Source organism: Typopeltis vanoorti, chromosome 18 (genome assembly GCF_054136105.1).
Source record: "Typopeltis vanoorti isolate ZY-2024b chromosome 18, IOZ_Tvanoo_1.0, whole genome shotgun sequence".
NCBI lineage: Eukaryota > Metazoa > Arthropoda > Arachnida > Uropygi > Thelyphonidae > Typopeltis > Typopeltis vanoorti.
Genome location: NC_143566.1, coordinates 52,538,379 through 52,557,960, shown reverse-complemented (window position 1 = coordinate 52,557,960; position 19,582 = coordinate 52,538,379). Strand labels below are relative to the sequence as shown.

Below are 19,582 nucleotides of genomic sequence, written 5' to 3'. Positions count from 1 at the left end.
TATTAATTATCTTGAAAAGGGTAAAACAATAACTGGGGAATATTATTCAGATCTTTAACCAAACTAGACAAAAAAATTTGGGAGAAAAGACACGGTTTGCAGAAGAAAAAAATCATCTTTCATCAGGACAATGCATCTGCCCACAAAGGTGTTTTGGCAATGAGAAAATTAAGGGATCTGCACTATGAATTGTTGGAACATCCACCTTATTTCCCAAATTTGGCTCCCTCTGACTTCTATCTCTTCCCAAAACTAAACTTCCTTGCTGGTCAGTGTTTTTCTTTGAATCAAGAGGTGATTGCAGCTGTGGAGCGGTATTTCGCAGATCTTACTGAGAACCACTACAGGGATGGGATAATGATGCTGGAGCATCTCTGGAATAAATGTATTAGTTTTAAAGGAGATTATGTTGAAAAATAAAAATAATTTTGAAATTATAAATTCGTTTTTTCATTGTCAGGCTGAGAACTTTTCAGACCACCCTCGTATGGTATTGATAGTACGCTGGTGTCTAAAACTTAAGGATGAACACTATTCTTGAAGAGTACAACTGCAAATTCAGATGAATCAGCTTGACAATTTGTATAACTGATGATTTCGAGTAGAAAGTAGGAAGAAAGCAAATCACATGCAAAGGGATCTCGTGATAGCACTCAACAGGATAAAAGGCAAGGCTGCACTAAGCAAATTATGTTTGAAGGAAGTTCTTTTTGTGAACGAATAAAGTTTCAAAACTTGGATGTCTTGTAATGTCTCAAAGACATCATCTAGATGATTTCACATGGGGAAGAATTACTGGAAAGCTTGAAGAAGGCTGAGAATTACTGATATTGCCAGAGAGTTTGGAATCTCATATAGCATTGTACCCAGGCTCTGGCCAGTATTTCAAACCAATGGAATGTGTTCCAGTTGTTTGCTAAGAGGTCACTCTCAGTCTACCATGGAGTATGAAGACAGATTGTTGATTATAACAGCAAAACGTAATCAATGCACCACAGCAGGTCAGCTTGCAAGTCGGCTCTATTCAAGCACAGGCACATGATATCTCAACAAACTGTAGAAAGACATCTGTGACTAGGGCCGGCAGAAGTGGGCATGCAGAGCATGCAGTGCATGCGGGCACCGCCGCCAGGACACGGTTCATAAGTTCATTTTTAAGAAACAAAATTTTTATCATGAAAACAAAAAATTCTTAGAATGATCAATATTAAAATAAATAAGGCCAGATACAGCAAATAAAAATTAAAAAAAATTGTATATTGCCACCTCTTTGATCAGCCGGCTGTTTACAATTTTGCAGCGAGACCAGGCTAAATGCTTGCCTACAGAATGTTGTGTCTACTGCAGTCTATCTAAAATGAAATGGTGAACGGTTTTTGTGTGCGAAAAATTTTCGTACAAAATATTTGTTGCTAGTTAAACAGTCATATGGTACGCATCTCAGTAGGCTACCGACAATAGGGCAGTGCGGTTATTATTTCGTCTCTGTGTTGCGTTGTGTAATAATTTCTTGTGGGTATAAAATAGAAATGGAATCAAAAATTTAAAAAATTATCTGGTGCATAAAATCATAAGCGTCATGCTGCGAAAGAAGCAGATATTAAGAAAACAAACTGGGGCTCTTAATAAATTTGTTAAAATATTAAAATATTCTGATGCAGATTGTAACCAACTCGATGCATCAGAAATCAGAGTTAAAGAACCGTGGACATCATCCAGTTTTCATGAAAGTACTATTGCAACTATTGAACAAGATAACAAGACACATGATTTAAGTGAAAAACAGTTAGGAGAAGATTTAGTTGTAGTTGACCACGAAATTAATACATTGTTAGTCTCTGTAAATTTAGAAGATCCAGGTGAATGGGGAAATATTGATGAAAAATTACAAGTTGTTTTAATTGAAATGGGGCCTGTTCAAAAGAAAAATATAATATATCCCAGAGATACATATGGTCATAAATTTGGTGACACGTATTATAATAGAAAAATGGAAAATGGGAGCTCGTGCAAAGAACATGGCTCATTTATTCCGAAACTTTAAATTCTGTTTTTTGCTTTTGTTGCAAACCTTTCGAACCTCCCGAATCAAGTAGTCTTGTAGAAGGTTATAACGATTGGAGAAATGTAAGTACAACTTTGCCTAGACATGAGACTAGTTTAACTCACATGAAAAATTTCTTAAAATGGAAGGAAGTTGATAAAAATTTAAAAACAAAACTACTATTGATTTCCAGACTTAATGGAAAAGAAACATTGGACGAGTGTTTTAGAACGCTTGATTGAAATTATAAAATTCCTTGGCAGCGAAAATTTAGCTTTTCGTGGATCATCTGATAAATTATATGAAAGGAATAACGGCAATTTTTTAAAATTAGTCAAACTGTTTGCGAAGTTTGATCCGGTTATGGAAAATCATGTTGAAAGGACCCTACAACTAAACAACAGAGTACACTATTTGAGTAAAGAGTCAAAATGAAATACTGGAAACTTGAAGTAATGCAATCAGGGAATACAATTTTATTATCAGTTCGAAAATCTAAATATTATTCCATAATTTTTGACTGCACACCTGATGTAAGTAAAACAGAACAAATGACCATTATTATTTGCTTTGTTTCCTGTGACAATGGAATTGTCAAGATCAGGGAAAACGTTTTAGGTTTTGCAGATATATCAGATTCCACAGGACGTGGTTTATGTGCAACAATAATGGAACAACTGGAAAAATGGAACAATCCCATTGAAGACATGCGAGGTCAAGGGTATGACAATGGGGTAAATACGAAAGGGAAAAAATATGGGCTCCAAAATTTGTTTTTAAACAAAACTCCTCGAGCTTTTTTACATGTCATGTGCTGCTCATACTCTGAATTTAATCATTAACGATGCAGCCAAAGTGAATTCAGATACAATTAGTTTCTTTGCAATTATTCAAGAAATATACAATTTCTTTTCATTCTCTTACAAATGTTTGTAAGAGAATGAGATGTCCTTCATGCTGAGTTCGTAAAAAAATTGACATTGAAACAGCCATCAGAAACGCGATGGGAAAGTAAAATTAATGCAATCTGCCCTCTACGATATCAGTCAGGAGAAATTTCCGATGCACTTTTTGAAATTTTAAATAACGAAAATTTTAATAAAGAAACTCAGCATGAAGCACAAACATTATGTGCTAAAATAAAGGACTACAAATTTATTTGCTCTTTATAACTGGCCATGATTTACTTAACAGAATAAATCCTGTGAGTAAAATGCTTCAAGACAAAAATATGAACATTACACTTGCTTTAGAATCTATTGAAAACTTAAAAATATTCTTACAAGCATGTCGATCAGATACAAATTTTAAAGAAGTTCTATAGATGGCAAAAGAATACTGAGTGAAGAGGTGTTTGGAGAACAAGAATTTAAAAGTGGTACGGAAGTCTTACGACGAAAGAAGACACGACAATTTGACTACGACCATCATGACAAAACGCTACAATCACCAGAAGATAAATTTAGAGTGAATGTATTTTATACACTTCTAGACATTGCAATGTGTTCATTAATAGAACGTTTTGAACAACTAAAAACATATTATGATAATTTCAATTTCTTGTATAGATTACTACAAATTAATAACGAAGATTTACGAAAAAATTGTGACGATTTAGATACTCTTGAAGGATGGCGACAATAAAGACATAAATGCAATAGAACTATATGACGAGTTATGTGCTTTCTGGGATATTTTTTGGAAGGATAATTTAAATATTCATAACCATTTCGATATTTTTAATTTTATTGTGTCCAATAATTTATCTTTTACTAACTTTTCAATTGCTTTAAGAATACTATTAACCTTACATGTTAGTGTAGCGAGCGGTGAACCTTCCTTTTCCAAGTTGAAATTGATTAAAACCTAGTTAAGAACAAGTATGTCACAAAAAGCTTGTTAGTTTGGCATTAATAGGTATTGAAAATGATATACAGGGTGTTCGGGATAAATTTGACAGTTTCGTAAGGAAAAAGAAAATCTTCTTTGTATCTATTAAATTTAATGAATTGACAAAAAAACATTACAGGCAGAGTTAATTACAATACTATCAACAAGATTTACTCAAAATAACCACCATTAGCATCGATCACAGCTTCAATTCTGCTTCGGAACCTCGAACAAGCTGATGCTACAGTCTCCCTGGGAAGGGCCGCAAAAACTGTTTTAATTTTATCCATTAACTGGGCTTTTGTATTACTGGAAGTGCGATTGGTGTCTTTTTCAACTGCGCCCCATACAAAATAATCCATGGAGTTAAGGTCTGGGGAGTTTGGAGGCCAAACATTTGGACTGGTGAAGTCGTAGAAATTTTCAGACAACCATTTTTGACTTTTCCCAGAGGTGTGGCAAGGGGCCGAATCCTGCTGCCATACATACGGCCTACCATTGGCTACCCTTGTTATCCAGGGCTTGACTACAGTTAGCAACTCCACGAACAAAGCCCGAATTCCAATGCCAGGGTTCTTCAACACCTGTTCCTGCAGATTTGCGAGGAATTCTGCTGTACGAACGCAATCAGATCGTCTGCTAGGTTCTTTCTTCTTGCTACATCCTCGTAGTCACCATTGCAAGTCTCTAGTTCATGCCTGATTGTTTTTACTGTATTCAGGGAGCATTGGGCAGCAGTCGTAATATCCTTATTTTGATGGCGGGCAAGAATCATCATGATACAAGTTATTCTCTTCCATGATTCAGGTGGGTTCCAGCTATCCATCCTTTCTGACATCTTGTATATGAATGAAGAAGGGTCCAAACTTTTAAATGAAGAGAAGTGTGTGTTAATACATGTAACTTACGGAAAAATATAATTAATTATAAATATGTCAAATTTATCCCGAACACCCTGTATGTGCAGAATTAGACGTTAAGACCATTATTTCTAATTTTATGAATATGAAATCAAAAACCCTAAAATTTTAATTTAAAAAATTTCAAGTATATTTATGTAATTTAATTTATTTTCTGTTATTCTGTAAAGATGTTATTTTTTTGAATACTTATACTAAATGTTCTAATTATTTCTGAATTCTTTTCTTATTTTCTCATCTATCTTGAGTTTCTTTTATTTTTCTAAAAGATAGTTCCACTTATAAAAATTATTAAAAAATTTTTACAAGTTACTAAGAATTTAGTAACTTGTAAAATGCAAGAATTTTTAAAACTTAGTTCAAATAAATTTTAATTTTAATTAAAATTCATTTTAATTTTGTTAGCGATTCCGGTTGGTTTGAAGGCTATAATCTCTGTATCATTATATTCAACGATTAAAGTGAAGTGGCTTTATCAGAATTTGCTTTAACTTTTGAGAATTTTTTGAATATTCAGGTTTTTAACGATTATCCTGTTTAGTCATCTACCGCGGTTCGTTACATTTAGCAAACCGACATGTGGCTGTTCTGTCAAAATTTATTTAAGAAATTTCAAATAATTTAAATTTTTATTATCGTAAAAGAACCACACACGCCTGGATCGTTACAGGGGGCGCTTAGATAGACATTGCATGTGGGCGACGAAGACCCTAGCGCCGGCTCTGTCTGTGACAACTCATCATGAACACATTTTCAGTGTTGTTGCATCTATAAAAACTGACATGACACCAATGAACTAATGCACTCTTTGCAGATGCAAGTCGTTTAGTCTTTCCTCTGATTCTAGACAATACTTGATCTGGTGCGAAAGTGGTACTGTTTACCATCGTGAGAATGTTCTTGAAAGGGAGGTGCTGGGATCATGGCGTGGGGAGGCATTATGCTTAATGGATGCACCAAACTACAAGTGCTGGAAAAAGGGAACTATGACTGGTGAACGATATTGCAACCAAGTTCTTCAACGTCATGTTCGATTGTTCCGTGGTGCTGTAGGTGAAGAATTTATTTTTATGGATGACAATGCCACACCACATTGTACACGAGCAGTGGAGATACTTTTGGAGACTGAGGATATTAATCAAACTGAGGGGCCAGTACACTCCCCAGATCTCAACCCCATAGAACATGTTTGGGATGCAAGAGGGAGATTCATTGCTGCTCAAAATTGCAGTTTGCAGTGAGCATATTAAGTTTACATTGTTACTAGCTTTTTATCAACAATTTTCTTCCAAAGAGAGCCTCTGTAACTTAGTCAGAAATAATGTTGCCCTTTCATTTGAAAGACCCTGGTTTAAATCCTATCTTAGATGCGAAGAACATTTTTAAATACTTTTCATTTGAAGATGAGTTAGCTATTCTCATATGAAGCTGCATGGTTTTCTGCCACAAAACAGTCATACTGGCCAGAAATATGCTTGCATTTAAGAGACATCATACTCTCCCAGATTAATTTGATATTTAGCAGGTCTCCAATATGTAGTGTAAACTAGCATTTGAGCTATATAGTGCTATCCTATATGCGCTCTCTCTCTCTCACACACACACATACACACTACAGCTTCTTAATGGCTCTGTAGATCATTTTTGAAAATGACATGGCATTGCCCTTTGATTGATTAAAACCTAGGTTCGAATCCCATATAGAGAAGAACAAGGGCTTATCAACAGAAGGTAAGTTTAGCTAGTCTGATACAGAGGGATGAAAAAGATTTTTCCTCTTGAAAACTCATGTTTTTCACCCTGCAAATGGGCAAACTGGATTGAGAAAATAAATATTTAATATGCATAACATCCTGGTCTTATAGCTTTAGTTGCTTTGGCCATAATTCCAGTTAAACAAGAAGACTTCTTTTCAAATTTGAACTATATTAGCATTCTCCAGATATTTACTTCAACATCTCTATACATTTATGTGTGTATATATGAGAGAGAGATTAGTTTTTACCCTTCATAACAAAGATTACACTAAATCCATCACCAAAATCTTAAAAAAATATGATCTAACCTCTTGTTACAAACCATATAAAAAATTGGCATCCCTTATCTGCTCCATCAAAGACCAACCACTTCCACTAGACCTACCTGGGGTATATCACGTCCCTTGCAGCTGTAAACTGTCCTACTTTGGCCAAACTGGCAGGACAGCAAATGTTAGGATTTTGGAACATAAAGACCACATCCGGTTTCACCAGTACAGCCACTCTGGGCTTGCAGACCATGCTCTGGATACCTGCCACAGAATACATTGGAAGAAAGCCACATTGATACACTGAGCAAGTTTAAATATGAAAAGTTGTTCATAGAATCAGCCTCAGCTGTAAAAAAACTTTCCAAACCTCAACAAATTTGGGCGCATGAGACTGCCCCAAATTTGGGAAGCTTGCATCACAAGAACATCAGCCCAACAGCCAAGACAACCCAATATAGCCCAATAGGGGACACCATTAGAACTTTAGGAACAACAGTAGTTTTTCTCTTCTGCCTCATTTACTTTTTGTAGTGCCTGCTGCACGTGTCATAGTTATATGTTCCCATTGAAGATGGCAATGTGACGTTGCCGAAATATAGGAAGTATTTATTAAAGTTTCTTTGAATTAATATTCCAGGATATGTTGTCAATTCCTTAAATAATTTAATAGTCATGTGTTACCAACGTATAAGCCTTTCTACAAGAATTACTTCTCTAACCTTTGCAGATCATGCTTAAGAAGACGCCAAAGCATATGCTGCTAGTGACACAAATTATCTATTTACTAAAAGAATATATGATAATCCTCCTCTTCCCAATACCAAAACCTCATCACTTTGACAATGCAGTGGTTATAGTTGGAATGATTTCCATGATTTCTCTCTGTTTTCTGTGATGAGATTAACTTCTACATTCCTGATCTGAACATCTTCTCTGACTGAATAACTGAAATAATTCTTTCCTGGAATGAGAACCTTCATTTCGAACAATATATAAAACTTGCAACTACTTTCCAAACCATGATTCTCAAATCTGCATATCTTAAATAGTTCAAGTCAAAAACCTCCACATTTACACTCTGCCTACACTACAGTCTGCAACATGTACAAAAAAATGTATGAACAAATATAAATCATCTCTGCTGGGTGCAACTCCTGCTCTTCTCTGTCTCCACAGAGAGATAAAACTGACTTCTCTAACTCTCTTCCCATTATAACACAAACAGTGCTATTCAGAAAAGAGCAAGCTACCTCTTTCACAATTCCTTTCGAACTCTTTGATAGATGCTCTGTTTCTGCATTATGTATTTTCATAAATACTACTCCACTGAATTAGATTTTATAATCTAATTATATAATTAGATTTAAATTAAATTAAAATCTAATTAGATTTTAATTACACTTAAGAGTTGTATAAAATTATAATAAAGAGTTATACAAAATGAAATCCGAAAATTCCTTCATAGTTACAAAATGTTTAGTAGACATGATAATGTTCTGAAATATTACTAAGAATTATGATTACCTTTTTTTTTTTTTTTTGCTCAGCATTTAAAAAAAAAAAACTGTAATGTTATATAATATATAATGAATAGGTTAAAATTGATTTCCACATATCATTAATTTAAATTATAATATATCCTTTATCCTTTTATTAGAATACCATTTATATTTCCCCATCATTGTTTTGGAATTGTTCTAAAGTTAATAAATAAGCATAAATAAATAAGCATTTGTTGAACCAAGACATGCACAGATAATTTTATGAAATTAAATTAAACTTTAAACTGATATTATTTTATATTGGTATCATTTTGTTTTATTTACAGGGCAATATTTCGTTGGATTACTGTGAAGAACCTCAATACCATGCAATTTGATGACAATCTTAATGCAGACACTCCCATGGGAATTCTTCGTGGCATCAAACATGGTACTGAAAGTTATCATGTACTCTTCAAAAGACTTTGCAGGTAAGAATCTTCCATATCTGACAGAGAAATAACGGTATATCTCAACAGATATGAAAAACACAATTATCTTACTTAAGAGGATTCTTTCCCACCTGATCTTCCATTCAAATTTGAAAAATGTTACAAAATAAAAGGACTGCACTTATTATTACTTAGTAGAGTCCTAGGATTGTTGGAGATCCACTCTAGTTCACACAGTGCCTAAAATACATCTCTTTAAACTCTTCTCCTTAAAGCTAATATATTACCAACAATAGTAACACCACGCTTGCCACTAACCATGAAACAAGTCTACTTATATTCATCCTGCAGATGATTCTTCTAACTCACAGTTTATTATAACCAACTTTATTCATTCACTTTGAACTTAGAACTTCCTCTAACAACATATTCCATCTGATCACTAACTATGAGAAAACTTGTCATTTCCTTCTTTTATTAATCATAGTCAACTTTCTATTGAAACAAATCTCTTATATCTGTACTATCGTTTCTTCGCCAACATAAATGTCTTACAGTCTCATGTCTCCCCCCACCCCAGCTCTCTCCATCAACCAAACTCTGCAGCTAGTAGTCTCATAGCCTACTTCCATAGCCACTATTTGATAGTCCTGATATCATCTTAATTATCTGCATCATCACTGCTGTTTCTGCCCTCTAACCAAACAAACTGAATATCCCCTCTTAAATCTCTCCTTATATCATTAATATATAAATATGAATTCAAATTATAATGATTACTCTCTCTTCATACTGAGTTCATTTGACACTAATCAAATCAACAGTATAAGTAATTTTTTATAACCTTTTTTATAAGCTTTAAATGAAGTTGGCAGTCTTTTTTTTTGGTTCTTTGACTAACAGATAAATAAAGGAGGTTCATAAAGGCCACTTCATAAAGGAGGTGATAGAACTCAAGTATCAAACTATAGGCCTATTTATATGTCAGGTGTGGTTAAGTTGTTGGAGAAGCTTAGGAGAACTAGAATTCAGAATTGGGTGTTGACAACAATGGTATTATCATTCATGGACAGCATGGATTTACTACAGGAAGGTCATGTTTTAGTAATCTACTTACTTATTACAAAAAGGTGACTACTTCCATGGACAGAGGAGAAGGATACACAGTAATATACTTAGATTTTGCAAAGGCTTTTGATAGATTACCATATGATAAGTTGATAGTCAAACTAGAGTGAATGGGGTTGGATATTAGAGCATTGGATTGGAGCCGGCTATGTGATAGGTATCAACAAGTTGTGTATGGGTGGAGCAATATCCAGGAAAAGGAAAGTCACTAGTGGTGTGCCTCAGGGGTCTGTTTTAGGGCCATTGCTGTTTAACTTGTATATTAATGATATTGGTGAAGATTTGAATGGAGATATTCAGTTGTTTGCAGATGATGCAAAGTTGGGATGAACCATGTAAGTAGAGAAGATGTTGTGGCCTTACAAGAAGACTTGAATAAATTGAGTGATTGGGCACAGGAATGGGGGATGTGAGTTCAATGTTGCAAAATGTAAGGTTTTAAATTTTGGAAAACAAAAATGGGATGCAGAATTTATGCTTGGTGAGGATATATTGTCAGAGGTGCAGGAAATAAGAGTTCTGGGGGTGATAGTGGATAAGGATCTCAAATTTATGGGATGCATAGCCAAATTGTGAAGACAACACAAAGGCTTCTGGGAATGATGTGGAGGACACTGACTTGTTGAAGTAGGGAGATTCTTGTTCCATTGTATAAGGCTCTTCATCCTTCTGGTTTTCAGAAGGATGAAGAGATGTTGGAAAGGGTCCAGAGGCGACTGACTAAGGTAGTTTCTAACCCCTGGAAAGTCAAGTATGAGGAAAGATTGAGAAGATGCAACTTGCAGAGTCTGGTGGACAGCAGGAAGAGGGGGGAGATATGATAGAGGCTTACAAGTTATTAAGGGGTTGTTATAGAATCAATGCTGGAAAGGTTCTACAGAAAATAGTGGGAGATGACCTCAGGGGAGAACCAGAGGTCATTCCTGGAAACTGTATAAAGAGGGTGTGAGTAGGGGAGTGAGAAGCAGGTTTTTGTCATGCAGAGTTGTGAATGATTGGAATGCCTTGCCTGAGAGTGTGGTGTCTGCAGAGAATTTGAGTGTGTTTGATATATGGACCTCCTAAATGAGTCTCTGACTCCATGGGGTATTGGGTAATAATAATAATAATAAGGTTGAGAGTATGTGCAATTGGCCAACATACAATATACTGTTTCATAAATTTAGTTATTAATAACTCCATCATTTGCCAGCAAGAACTTTCTTTTGCATCATCACCATCACATGAATCCCACCATGAAAAGTTTTAAACACCTGTAGTACATTAGTACCATGGATAGGCTAAAGCTTAGCTGGAGCTCTGCAAACATTAAACTTTTTTTCAAACCACTTCAGGTTTCCAATAAGTATAGTGATAGTATCATACTGAGCAGTGAAAAATATCTTCCACTTAAAGACATTCACAAACATCTATGCCCACTGTGGAATTTGAAATCACAGCCTATTGATTGGAGAACAGCTACATTGTCTCTTTTGCCAATCAGACCAGCTAGCAACTAACAATCTTCTTAATTTTTCTCCAAGTCAACTTAAATTTGAAAATCAAACACATGTTGTTGATCAATTTCTGTTTTCTTTAAACACCTCTAAGACTTTTTTTTTTGTTCCCCCTATGGAGAATAATTCCCAAAGGAAATAGGCTGAACTTCTTTAGTCCTAATCATCTTTTGAAAATCAATATGCAGCCAGTCTCCATCCACTGTAGTCACCAGTAGAGTGCTGAGTTCAGGGCTATCAATGATTTCAAGATGATGAGGACAAGAGCATGGTAGAAGATTGCTGCCATCACATGTTCCCAAAGCATAACTAGGATTATTGTCTGAAACAGTGAGTCAGTTGTTGATTTTTCTGAGTTGCAATATTAAAAATCCAAGCTTTTGGGAGAAAAAGACTTTTTACCTGTTTACCTATTCTAGTTACAGGTAAGTCTGTAACTAGAATAAAACTTGATATAATATATTATATACTAATAATTAAGGAATTGACAGCATACACTAGAAATATAAATTAAATAAACTTTAATATATACTTTCCGATATTTAGGCAAACGTCACGTTGCCATCTTCTTGGGAACTTAATACAAAGCCAAGTGCATGCAAGTACTACATAACAGCAAATGAGAACCGAAGCTAGGAAGCTACCGTTTTCACTTCGGGTCTCATTTGCTGTTATGTAGTACTTGCGTGCACTTGTCTTTGTATTAAGTTCCCAAGAAGATGGCAACGTGACGTTTGCCGAAATATCGGAAAGTATATATTAAAGTTTATTTAATTTATATTTCTAGTGTACGCTGTCAATTCCTTAATTATTAGTATATCATGTTTAACCAGCGTATAAGCCTCTCTACAAGAATTAGAATAAAACTTATAATGGTCTTTCTTCCGGTGATATAGCATTATGGACGTAAAAGCATTGGCATGGCTACATAAGCATCTTTCTGTTGTATTATTATTACATGACTCCTCCATGACTTATCATGATTCCTGCATGGACACCATCTATATTACCCTATTTACTGTGTGAGTGCCATAATCCACCATGATACCATAATGTGAGTGCCATAATCCACTATAATCCACACCATCCATACACTGTTTTCATCTGTTAATTGTGTATGTGTGTGTGTATGTGTGTTCTTCTCTGACTAATTTGCTTGGTTTTGGTTCTTTTAAAAAACAAGCAAAAAAAACAATCATGCATGAAATATCACTATTGTGTTATCATCATTATTTAAGTTACAATATGACTATATCACTCACATGTCTGTGGCAAGTGAAATGACCACTCCACTCACCACTCCTTAATGCAGTTTTCTTACCTGTCATTGTTTATGTAAAAATTTTACTCCCTACTCATTTGTCTGTCACATTTTTCTACAACTTTCAGGTCTTACATAAATCATGCTCCTTCGCTGTAAATGATATCCTCAATATCACTGTGATAAATTCTTCAAACTAAGTTGTCCTATATATATCTCAGGAATGTTGATTGCAACATGTTGACTAGACTCTGCAATAGAGACCAAATATCAAACTTTTTCAAGCCACTTCAGGCCTCTAATAACCAGGATGATGGTCTTGCATTGAGCAGTGGAATTCATCTGTCTAAATTCTATGAAGTATTCATTTCTTTCACTTGTTTAAAATTCTGAAACAGCAAAGGTCATCTCCTCAAATAAATGAATGTTCTCATACATGCATTTATTTGAGTACTAATGAGTGCACCATACTAATTGAATGTATGGCATTCATTAGTACTGTGGTCAGGCTAAGGATCTATTTTTATGTATTTATTTATTTATTTTAAATTTTATATATATTTTTGTGTTTTTGATTAATTTCTTACACAGCACTTGCTTTAGAAACTAACATGGAACTTTTTCAAGCCACCTCAGGCTACCAATAAGTGGGGTAGTCTCACATTGGGCTATGAAATTCATCTACAACCTAAAGATGATCTACAAACATCCATGACTTCAGCAGAATTCGAGCCTGCCAGCCTGTTGTTTGAAGAGTGGGTATGTTTGCTAACTACTCAGCCAACCATTAATATGCCAGCCTGGTTGGCCAAGTAGTTAGTGTATCCGCTCTCCAGCCAAAAGGCTGCAGGTTCGAATGCCACCAAGGGCATGAATGCTTGTGATTGTCTGTGATACTAGTGGTGGTGATTGGCAGTAGATGCAATTCGTGTAGATGATGAAGGTAGTTGCAGTTGGTGAAGATGAAGAGTTATAGAGTAGGTGCCCTCCCTCAATGAGTCTTTGGACTCCCTGGAGGTGTTATGTAATAATAATAATAATAATATGACATTCTCTGATTTCTTTCCTTCTTTCAGCTGGAAATGAAGAATATTCTACAGTTTAGCTGATACTTAATTACGACTGATGATCTCATCATTATCTAAATAAAATTCCTGATGTGTATCCTCAAGAAGTGTACAGGATACTTTGATAGTACTATGTGAAAAGTTTACATAACATTAACTTCTTATTGACAGTTTTCCTCCAAAGTACTCTGTTTTCTGTCATCACTCCAATATTGTCAGAGCTTATAATTCAGTCTTCCAAGACACTTTTAACTGCATCAATCTGCCTAGATCTCTCTATATCATTTAACTACTATGAAACCACCTGTTTTTATAGCCCTTCCTTTTCCATTCTGTTTAAGTGACCATATCACACAAGAATTGGCTTGACGAAAGCTTTCAATTACAGGGTCTTTAAGATCCTGTAATTACAGATATTTAATTACAGGTATTAAAGAGGTTGGTGAGAATTAGAATCCAGGATTTGGTTACTGACAGCAATAAATCCTGGCTTTATTGCTATCATTTGGTTTATTTGGTTAGACAGCAATTTGTTTCACAAGGACCTATAGAGTGAGAAGTAGATTTTTTATGTGAGGAGAGCAGGGCCAGCCGTCTCTATAAAGGGGCCCGGGTGCAAGAAACCTTTTGGTTTCTTGAAACCCTAAAATATTTTTCAAATGTAAAAATTAAAGGATTCGAAATAAACGTATTGTAAAAAAACCTCTAACTTAAAATGATTTTGCCACAGGAAAAAAAACAAACAAACACCGAAATATAACAGGTTAACATAATGTTTACTGAACACAAAACAAAAGTATTAAATAATTAAAATAAATAAATATTTAACACAAACAAAAGTAACCTGGCTCACTGACTAGCACACAAAAACTATTTACAATTAATTATTGTTTAAAGTAATAAAAAAAATTAATTTAAGCACATAAAAAAATAAATAGGTTTACTATTTAGGGGCCTAGTTTTACTAACACGTATATTGCTTAATATGTATTTATTTAAATATGCGATTTTTTTTTTTTTTTGCTATGTCATTAATCATTACCAAAAAATTACAATTTTTAGCAATTTCCTTTTCGATGCTTAATATAGCATTATTTACATTATTATTATTAATATAACATTATTTACATTTTCTTGGTCTGAGATCAATTCTCGTAACAAATCAATTTCCTGGATTAAGTCTTCATTTACATCTTTACTATAATTTTTTACAAAATCCCTTGAGCGGTTTTTTAGTTCATTTTTTTCTAATGTTTTTATATCAGTGATTAATTTAAAATAAGAAATAACATTGGTATATTTTTAAATCTCTCATCTATTTGTACAATAACAGTATATCACAACATTGAAAAAGTGACATCTAAATTCCTCCACCGGGTTTAGTAAAGCTTCATCTTCTATTAGTTCGGAAAATAATCTTTTTCTTTTTCGAATTCTTTTTTCAGGGAAGTATTAGGAAATATTCAAGTTTCGTGCTACATTTTTGCATGGCTAAAATGTGTTAAATTTTGATCTTAAATTTTGGATTTCATTTTTAATTTTATTCACTAAATTAAAAGCAGAGTCAAGAACAATTATTTTTGCATGAAATAGTTTGTTGATACTATTAATTTTTGACAATATTGTAAACCACACTGATAAGCTTAAAATAAATGGCATTTCTTGTAATGAATCTAGTAGACTTTTAGCTTCGATACTGCTGTGTTATCATTAATTGCACCAATAAATTCTTCTAAGGCATTATAAATGACTGCGTTTACTTTGGCTTCCCATCGAGTATCACGTAATGGTTTAAGCGTAATATTTAAATGCTTTTGTATAATTTCCCACCTTTTTGAAGATGCAGAAAATACGCAGTATAAAAGTTACAATATTCTGAAAATTTTTTTACACTATATACAACTGGAAGCAGCATCACAAATTATCAAATTAAAAGAATGTGATAAGCAAGGTACATAAATTGCATGAGGGTTTAAACTAATTATTCTAGATTGTACGCCTTTATATGTTCCCTTCATATTGCTACCATATTCGTATGCTTGCCCTCTATAATCCATAATATCTAAATCAAGCTCACCTATTCTTTTTAAAAGCGAATTTGCTAGTCCTTCACCAGTCACATCAGTTACTTCCATAAATCCTATAAATGCCTCATTTGCAATTAATTTTTTGTCTACAAAATTTACATATCTAATAATTATTAAAGTTTGTTCCTTGTGAGAAATATCAGGAGTACAATCCATTTGGATACTGTAATATATGGCTGCTTGTATATCATCTTTAATTTTAACTGCATTATTGCTTCATTACCTAATGCAGCAATAATTTCCTCTTGAAATCTATGCGCCAAATGATGCACAATTCTTTTTTTCGTATTTTTAATTCTGTTTACATGATCCATTAGCACAGGATCATATTTACTGAATAATTCTATTAAACTTAAAAAATTTCCATTATTCGGCATTCCGATTGTTTCATGGGATCCTCGAAATGACAGATTATTATTTGGAATAGTAATTTTAGACGTTCCGTTTCTTTATTTATATTAATTTGATTTGTTCTGTCAACAGTCGAACATAAATTAAGCCTTTTTAATAATTCTTGCCAAGCAATAAAAGAAATAAATTGACCAACAGAAAGCTCATGATCTTGAATTACAGATGACAGTTTTCTCCATTTATTAATACCATATATAAATCGTGTTGATTGATCTTTTTCTCTTCTTTTGGAAAATAATACACAACAAAAGCAAAATACTGAGTCTTGAGCTTTTGAGTAAACTAACCAGCTGCGAAGCTGAGTTTCACCATTTGGCATTATTTTTAAATAGTACGATGTAGAAAATGATCTACCTTCAACATTCTCAACGAATGCATCTTGATGATGTTGTTTAGATCAGGTTTTAACACAAAATAATCTAAATTTATCAGTTATAATATTTGATGAAGGTTTGTCATGGAATAATAAATTTACCTGGAAGACTATAAATTACAAAGTGAATTTTGAGCAGAGCAATTTTGTCAGACAGGACTCATTTACAGCAATTCAGCTGTAATATATTGAAGCACCAAATCCTTGTCTTTAAAAGAATTTAAGTCTTTATCTCCCATTATTTATTTATATCATACATTTTGTTTTTATTTTGACCAGTTGAGATGAATTTTATCTCTCACTAAGTTTATCATTGCTTGTGTTTCCTTTTTGATCATAAGCTAAAATGGTGGCTTATTCAGCACTCTATACATTATCTCATGATCCAGTAAATACTTAAAAGCTAATTTAAAATTAGACGTGTGGGTATTTTCTGCACTGAATTGTTAAGGCTTATTTTTTTATTTTGCTTTAAGCTGTAAAGTATAACTTGCTATGGTGTTATTTAAAATAATTTATAGCACTTAATTTTTACTGATTAGTAAATGCATACAGTGAAATTATTAAATACATTAATAATTAATGAATTAGGAAACACTAATGAAATGCACTGAAAATTATTTATATGTTTTTTTTTCCCTAGTTATGCAGGTCTGCACTGTGTAGTCATTAAAGGATATTCCAAGAGTGCCGGTTATCAGCCTGGAGTAAAATTTGAAGATAATCGTTTCCGTAATTCATGGAATGCAGTATATGTAGCTGGGGCATGGCGTTTTGTTCAATGTAACTGGGGAGCCAGGCATCTAGTTAATGCCAAGGAAGTTCCAAAGCCAGGGAATAAAGGAAAATCTGATAGTCTTCGCTATGAATATGATGATCATTATTTTCTTACTGATCCCAAGGAATTCATTTATGAATTCTTTCCATTGCAATCAGAATGGCAACTGCTCAAAAGCATCATCATCCTACGTGACTTTGAGGAATTACCATTCGTTCGCTCACTCTTTTTTCGTTATGGTTTATACTTCCCAGATGATGATACAAAAGCTGTACTATACACAGACAGCACAGGAGCTGCTACGGTTCGTATCTGTATGCCATCACATATGACATCAAGTCTCATCTTCCATTACAATTTAAAGTTCTACGAGACTGATGTTGATGCTTATGAAGGTGTAAGTTTAAAGCGTTTTGTCATGCAATCAGTAGTTGGAAATGTTGTAGCATTTAGGGTACATGCTCCTTGCAGTGCTTCATTGCTGCTGGACATTTTTGCCAATGCTGTTACGCCTCGAGAATACCTCACCGGTGAACCAATGAAATTTAAAAGTGTTTGTAAGTTCAAAATTGTTTGTGAAGATTTACAAACAGTCATGGTCCCACTTCCAGACTGTGCGAGTGGAGAATGGGGACCCATGAAAGCAACTCGCCTATTTGGCCTTATCCCTATTACTCATGAAGATGCCTTGATATTTTCACCACGTGATTTGGAAATTCAGTTTCGAATGTCACGACCTTTAACAGACTTCATGGCAACATTACACAAAAATGGCACAGAGGAAAAGAGACTATCTAGACATGTATCACACACCATCCATGAAGATGTGGTGACTTTCTATATCAGTTTTCCAGATGAGGGTCAGTATGGAATGGACATTTATACCCGAGAAATGAATGGAGAACCAGATATCAGTGACAAGCATTTATTGACACACTGTTGTAAATATCTTATCAATGTAACAAAACGTAGCTAAGCCACTCTACAGAACATACTACATACATACATACAACTAGCTACTGATGATAGCAGGTATAACCACAGACAGCAACATATCCAGAAAATTCCAGTGAAGGGTGGACAGGGTGAACAAACCAAGGTAATTAGCTCTCTCAGCTTTCAGAAGCATTTAGTAAAAAATATATTCTGCTAACCCTTAAAAAATTTCTTGCCTGTTAGGTAAGAAATTTTTGTGTGTGTGTGTGTGTGTGGGTGGGTGGGTGGGCGCGTGTGTGTGTGTGTGTTGCAACAAACATCTGTGTGTGTGTGGTTGCAACAAAGATTATGAAACAAAACTCAGGTCACTCACAAATGACATTGTTCTGTATTGCTGTACAAGGCTATACCTATGCAATTTAGCATAAGTATCTTTAATTATGTATTATACAGGAATACATTCCTGGCAGATACTTATATAGTAAGCATATTGCAGGAGCCCTAAGGAAAGATCATCCAGCAGCTGAAATGAGCTTGTGCAAGCCCATTGCTAAATCTTTGCTTATTCACCAAACCACTTTTATCAATGAAATGCAGAATTCATGCACTTGTAGTATCATAACAGACAAAGCATCATTGTAAGCCCATCATTCTACTGTATATAGCAAACCTTTTATAAACATATTTGACATTTCCAGGATTCCGATGTGTCCATATCATATTCTGTCTTATACAGGTAAGCATATTGCAGGAGTGCAAAGGAGAGATTAATTATGTAATACACATAATTAATATACACAATATTAATCATGTGTATATGCATCAACTTAATAGATAGAATATAATACAGATAAAAATATTTGGGAATCATGTAAATGTCAAAACCATCTGCAAACAACCTTGATCACATATGATGCATGAATCAAAATCTCTTTAAAGAAAAACTAACATTTACAGTGATTTCACAATTATCCAACCTTCAAATGAACAGACCTTCTCAACTAACTCTTGAACTGGTTAGTGTGTCAACAGGCTTCTGGTATGCAGCACTATGTGAATGTACCTTCAGTTATCCAATCAGCAAATTGCTCTCTTGCTGGTTGGATAATTGAGGGGATTACTGTATGTGCTCTTCAGCAAATATTGCAGAGATTCACTCCGACTGTGTGATTTTTCAACAGGCAGTTTAAAATAGAGAAACGTATTTTTCAGTGCTGTGCATAATAATA

At 34.2% G+C, this 19,582-nt stretch overlaps 1 protein-coding gene across 2 annotated transcripts in view; it reads left to right on the top strand.

Moving 5' to 3' along the window:
• Hil (peptidase hillarin) overlaps window positions 1–18,594 on the top strand; it is a 228,913-nt gene extending 210,319 nt beyond the window's left edge. For both annotated transcript variants that reach the window (XM_090407998.1, XM_090407999.1), the window contains exons 6-7: window positions 8,712–8,855; window positions 17,283–18,594. In XM_090407998.1, coding sequence (XP_090264124.1) covers window positions 8,712–8,855; window positions 17,283–18,393 — 1,255 coding nt within the window. In that variant the 3' untranslated portion in view covers window positions 18,394–18,594. The remainder of the gene's footprint in view (window positions 1–8,711; window positions 8,856–17,282) is intronic.
• The last annotated feature ends 988 nt before the right edge of the window (window positions 18,595–19,582 follow it).